This window comes from Thunnus albacares, chromosome 6, assembly GCF_914725855.1.
Source record: "Thunnus albacares chromosome 6, fThuAlb1.1, whole genome shotgun sequence".
Lineage (NCBI taxonomy): Eukaryota > Metazoa > Chordata > Actinopteri > Scombriformes > Scombridae > Thunnus > Thunnus albacares.
The window spans coordinates 21,004,650-21,010,856 of NC_058111.1; the positions used below are offsets into that span (position 1 = coordinate 21,004,650).

Genomic DNA, 6,207 nt, shown 5'->3' on the forward strand with positions numbered 1-6,207 from the left:
TGCCTGAGGTATATTGGAGCAGAGTTCAGCTGGTCTCAAGACAAAATGAAAGAGGAATCAGGAATATTATCCTCAGCATGTGATGGTGTGTGTGAGCCTTATTGAGTGTGTGAGATCACAATGAGATCACACACTTTGTCAGAGGACGGCCCCCAAAACGGCTCAACGAGTAGGGAAAAAACAGGAGACTGTTGGCTGGGTGTAAGAGAGAGAGAGAGGGTGGAAGAAGGTTGGAGGGTTAGATGGTAGAATAGCGGGGTAGAAGTTGTCAAAAACCGGCACACTGCAATTTTTAAATTAGGTAGTAATTGGTTGCTTCCCGATAAATTCAGGTACCTATACTGTGTGGAGCTTTTTTGTTTTCATTTATTTAATTCTACTGCAGCAACCATTAAATTTGGTTGAATGTGAACTCCTGTATTTCTCTGCTTGTACCCTTCTCACTTGATGTAACTTTTCTGCAGTGAAGCTTCTCCATTGTGTTGTTTTATATCCCTACTGTGGTTAAGACTGGAGCAATTCTGACTGTTCATCATGAGGAGCCTCTGTGTATCTATAGTTCTGTTGCAGCTTCTCGGGACTTGTTTATGCCAATTCCCTCGCCCATGTGCCAACTCAGAGGGACTAAGGACCAAAGAGTGTTGCCCAGTGTGGGATGGTGATGGCTCAGCCTGCGGTGCTCTGTCAGGCCGTGGTTTCTGCACAGAGGTGGAGGTCTCAGATGAGCCCCACGGGCCCCAGTACCCACACAGTGGGATTGATGACAGAGAGCGCTGGCCTTTAGCTTTCTTCAACCGGACATGTCGTTGTGCTGGGAACTATGGAGGTTTTAACTGCGGAGAATGCAGATTTGGTTACTGGGGTGCAAACTGTGCAGAGTACCGGGAATCAGTGCGCCGAAACATCCTGACCCTGTCAGCTACCGAGCAACAGAAGTTCATTTCCTACCTGAACCTGGCTAAGAACACCGTCAGCCGTGACTACGTCATCTCCACAGCAACCAGAGCAGAGATGGGTGAAAATGGTGAGAACCCCATGTTCTCTGACATCAACACCTATGACCTGTTTGTCTGGATGCACTACTATGTGTCCCGGGACGCCTTCTTGGGAGGGCCGGGGAATGTATGGAGGGACATCGACTTTGCTCATGAATCTGCAGCATTTCTGCCCTGGCATCGAGTCTATCTGCTCCACTGGGAGAATGAGATAAGGAAGTTAACAGGAGATTTTAACTTCACCATCCCATACTGGGACTGGAGGGACGCCCAGACCTGTGAGGTTTGCACCGATAGTCTGATGGGCGGACGGAGCTCGTTCAATCCCAACCTCATCAGCCCTGCTTCTGTCTTCTCTTCATGGAAGGTAAGAACATTTGTTTGTCTCTCTCTTTGTGGCTGTGTGTGTGTGTGTGTGTTTGTGTGTGTGAGAGACTGAGAACATGCATGTTTGAGTATGCGTAGATGTATATGCAAATCTGCCTTAACCGTTATTAAGACACTGAAAAATCCCAATCCTCCACAAATAAACAAAGGCTTGTTTTGTTTGCAATCCTCTTAATCCAAATGAATGAGAGATTTGGTTGGAAGCACAAAAATTGTAATGATTCATTCTAAATTGATCCAGCCAATGTAAAAGATCAGAGTGAAAATCCTATTTTGGAGGTTTTGTCACCTTTGTTCTGAGTTAGTTAGAGGAATCTGTCAGACATCTTGCTGTAGTTTGTAGCACTCTGTGTCTTATACTTCAAGATCAGTGTCTTAAGAGTTAAGAATTTGTCTTCTCAAGTATTTATGCAGGCTTACGCTCCAAGAAAATGGACAGCTTGTTTATATCATGCAAACAGCAGGATATTATGTTGTTGCACTCCTTTATATTCAGTCCACTTTCCTTTTCTGTTCATTTCAGTCCCTTATCTACAGCTAATGGAGCACAGAAACCCATGTTGATGGGGAAAGCTTTATAAAGGTCTATACACTCTGAGTAGCTCACTGTGTGTGTGTGTATGTGTGTGTGTGTGCGTGTCTGTCTGTCTGTCTGGTGTGTGTGTGTGTGTGTGTGTTTGTACGTTTTGTGTAGGTAATCTGCACCCAGCCAGAGGAATACAACAGCCGAGAGGCACTGTGTAATGCTACTGGGGAGGGTCCACTGTTGCGTAACCCTGGCAACCATGATACGAACCGCGTGCAGCGACTCCCCACAACAGCTGATGTGGATTTCACTGTGGGCCTCCCTGCATACGAGACGGGACCCATGGACCGATTCTCCAACATGAGTTTCAGAAACGTCCTAGAGGGTACACACACACACACACACACACACACACACACACACACACTCATATTTCTATTTCTGTACTTCCAAGCTTAACCATTGAATCGGAACATAATCTTTGTTCTAATCTTGTAATCCAGTGAATGAGTGTTGGCCCATTTGGTTAACACAAGGTGTAGAAACACAATTACATGTGCACTAAAATAAACCAATAAACACTGAAACACAAACTCAAACAAAAGCATGGAAATATATGCGCCCACGTAACAGATGCTCAAAATATGCCTCAAACTAAAACCTTGCCAGCCTTGTATAATTCAATTTTCTTGGTTTATAAAAATATCAACCCTGTTTTCTTATGTAAAGGTATAATGTTGGCATCTTTTTAAAGCAATGGTGCACCAGAAATGATTTCAGCAGATTTATTTTTGCAATATTTAACATTAGTTTGAACCTAAAGGTCCACATATTCACAGAAATCTAAATGTTTTTTTCCTTGAAGCAATTTCCATCCAAGCTAGTCTTTAGTCAGGTTACTTGCTTGCCATTGTGGCAGACAACATCCATCTTACTATCAAAAGCCTCTCAATTGTGTGTGAAACAACACTTGAAACCTCACAAGTGAGTTCATCAAATCTATTCAATTTCATAGTTATAGTAACAGGATTTCCCAGTGTCTGTAAGTAGTTTTAAAAACAATTTTGACATTTGAGGTTGGGCTGTAAGACAAATTTCTATACATATCATCTTTTTTTCTAATGAACTTGTTCACAAATATCTCTCAGTTCTTATCTTACTCATGGTTTCTTTACTCACCCCCTCCCTCATGTAAACCTCTCCACCTATTTTCTATTTTTCCTCTTCCATCTGTTATTCCCACCCCTCTCTCTACACCTCAGTAACTCTCATTGTTTCTCTCTGTTACTCTTCTCTCACATACCTATTCTCACTCTCTTTCTCTCCTGCAGGTTTTGCCAGTCCTGAGACAGGTATGGCAGTGCCGGGTCAGAGCACCATGCACAACGCCTTGCACGTCTTCATGAACGGCTCCATGTCCTCAGTGCAGGGCTCAGCCAATGACCCCATATTTCTGCTGCACCACGCGTTCATAGACAGGTACAGTAACACACACATAACTGTCCACTAATGGCACACAAAAAAACACATCCACACATCATGGTTACAAAATGCTGACATTGTTCATGTGGTTGATCATTTCTATTTGCTGCAGTAAATAACCACATTAATAACCACTTAATGTAAAAACTACATGTGTGGGAAACAAGAAAGAGGGAGAGAACACGGGAATTAAACAAGAAACAAGACAAAAAAGATAAAAGACATAAAGGTTGAAGAGGACAGTTACAGAAAAGGTTAAGAGAATGATTACCAGTGAGTTTCAAGATATTTCTGAAATCAGCCCCTAAATGTAACATAGTTACTGATCAGGGCCTCCTAATATTTTTACAGGAAGATAAATAAATAAGACATTCTTTACAGCTCATATTAAAATCATACCACTGTTTAAGAGTGTGAAACATGTTTAAACACTTTGTATTTCAACCGCATTTTCAGACTTACACATGAAAGCTTCTCTGATAGCTTGTTTGTGTTGGTGGAGAACATGGATATAGCTACATATTTACTGTAATATTTATTTTTCTTCTTCTTCCTGTATGTTTGTCTTTCTCCTTCTCTCTCTTTCTACCACCCTTCTTTCTTTTTTCTCTACTTTTCTCTGTTTCTCCTTTTCTCCTCTACAGCATCTTTGAGCGCTGGCTCAGGACCCACCAGCCTCTCCGATCCAACTATCCACGTGCCAATGCTGCCATTGGCCACAATGATGGCTACTTTATGGTGCCCTTCCTGCCTCTTTATAGAAATGGAGAATATTTCCTGTCCAACAAGGTTCTGGGATATGAATATGCCTATCTTTTGGACCCTGGTCAGTACAGAACAACAAACATGTCCAGTAAATATGTTTTGTTTTTACAACTTTTTGAGGACAAACCATCTTATCCTGTCTGTCTCCACCACAGGCCAGAGGTTTATGCAGGAGTTCCTGACACCCTACCTTGAGCAGGCCCAGCAGATCTGGCAGTGGCTCCTGGGAGCTGGGATCCTCGGGGCACTCATTGCCGCAGTCTTTGCTGCACTGGTTGTAGTTGCAAGAAGGAAATGGAAGCGTAACCAGAGGAGGAAGAAGGTGTCGAGTTATGGCGAGAGACAGCCGCTACTTCACAGCAGCTCAGAGGAAGGTTCAGCTTCCTATCAGACTACTCTGTAACACACACACAGATACTGTAAACACAGCTGTATAAATGTACAAAGTAATAGGGACATTTTCATAAGGCAAATGGATGCCGTGAATCCTGGTAAAAGCATTAGTTTTAGATTTTCTGTCATACATTTTATATTAGGAGATGAAGATACAAGTTACAAGAGATATAAAGCATCTTTTTTTAAATGTCAGAGTTGTGTGTGTTATATTTGCCTTTGAGATATCTACTGCTGAGCCTTCTGCACCCAAATATAATGGAGGTGAAGTGAATTTCATTTATGGTGCTCAAAACATTAAAATATGACATTTCAAAAACTTAACAGCTACATTACGTCTTTCCAGAACACTGCCGCAGGTCCACTGTTTTTATTTGGACAATTTTCTTGTGGCAATAAGAGAAATACTTCTGTATGCTGAATTTTCAAATGCTGTCAAATGTTCTCACTGTTTTAAGCAACACAAGCAAAATCCCATTCAGCTCCAGTGTATTTGGGCGGTTGAGAGTCTCAGAGACAGATTTATCAAAACCACAGAAAATAGTGCATGGCTACATAACAGTAGTTGTACATTGGGAAAATGTGTTTTTGGGGTGATCTGGGGGAACTAACCTTTAAGGTTTGACACAATTTAAATGGGGATTAGTCACTAGGAGCAGGAACTCAATCAGGAAAATGTCCCTTATATTTTATACATTCAGCTGATACATGGTGGAAGTACTGTATACACACACACACACAAACTGACGGACTTTCAGACAAACATCTGTACACTACAACACAGGTCAATGTTCTAATGCACATGTAGAGATTCATACACTTGATTGAAATTTCTCTTGTGGGTATTTGAACAGCGATGTGTTCACCTTGGGTTACATTTACTGAATATTTAAACACTCAATTGTCAATTGTCAGCGACCATAAAATGTGATCTTATTGTGTCCTTGGCAACTTTTTCTTGACATGAAACACAGCTGCATTCATATAATTTATTATTTCATTGTATTTAACTGTGATCCTGTTTACAGGAAAGTCATTGTATTTAAACAGATATATGACTATATATCGATCAACATATATATACACTGACCTTTATAAAAGTGGCCAAAGTTCACTAAAATCCAACTGAAGTCACTAAAGCTCGAGGAAAAGTCAGAAGCAAAGGACATGTTTTATCATCTAAACTCAGGCCAGGTTTGTAGTTGCTGTGGTTGACTCTCTCAGGTTAAAAGTCACATTATCTCTCTCTTGTTGAATAAATCAGGGTCAGAACACATTAAAAAAACTCCCTGATTACCTCTTTCTCTCCATTGGAAAAATGCATTATTTCAAGATTCCTAGAATTATGTATTTTCTACATGAGGATTTCAAAGTAGAACCCCTCTATTGTGAATGTGTAGGGGTCAGGATGGCCAAGCATCATTTTAGAAAGTTTAAATGTAAGAGAACAAAAGCTCCGCTCTGTTTTTACACAAGTAAATACACTGAACAAATCTCCAACACACCCTCTTGTGTGTTAGCACTGGCGCTAAAGGACCATAAGTGTGCTATAGCACCTGCGATCTTTCACAGGTGCTAATAAAATGTTGGCGGTATCCTGATAAGAACGATGAATCATGAATTTGTACACGCTGCATTAAAATCAGACTTGATCCAAAT

At 41.1% G+C, this 6,207-nt stretch overlaps 1 protein-coding gene across 1 annotated transcript; it reads left to right on the top strand.

Moving 5' to 3' along the window:
• Nucleotides 1–213: 213 nt before the first annotated feature.
• Nucleotides 214–6,206, top strand: tyr (tyrosinase). Its single transcript, XM_044354774.1, has 5 exons — nt 214–1,362; nt 2,077–2,293; nt 3,240–3,387; nt 4,035–4,216; nt 4,311–6,206. The coding sequence occupies exons 1-5, from the start codon at nt 535–537 to the stop codon at nt 4,556–4,558; spliced, it is 1,623 nt and encodes a 540-aa protein (XP_044210709.1). The 5' UTR covers nt 214–534; the 3' UTR covers nt 4,559–6,206.
• Nucleotide 6,207: the final 1 nt, after the last annotated feature.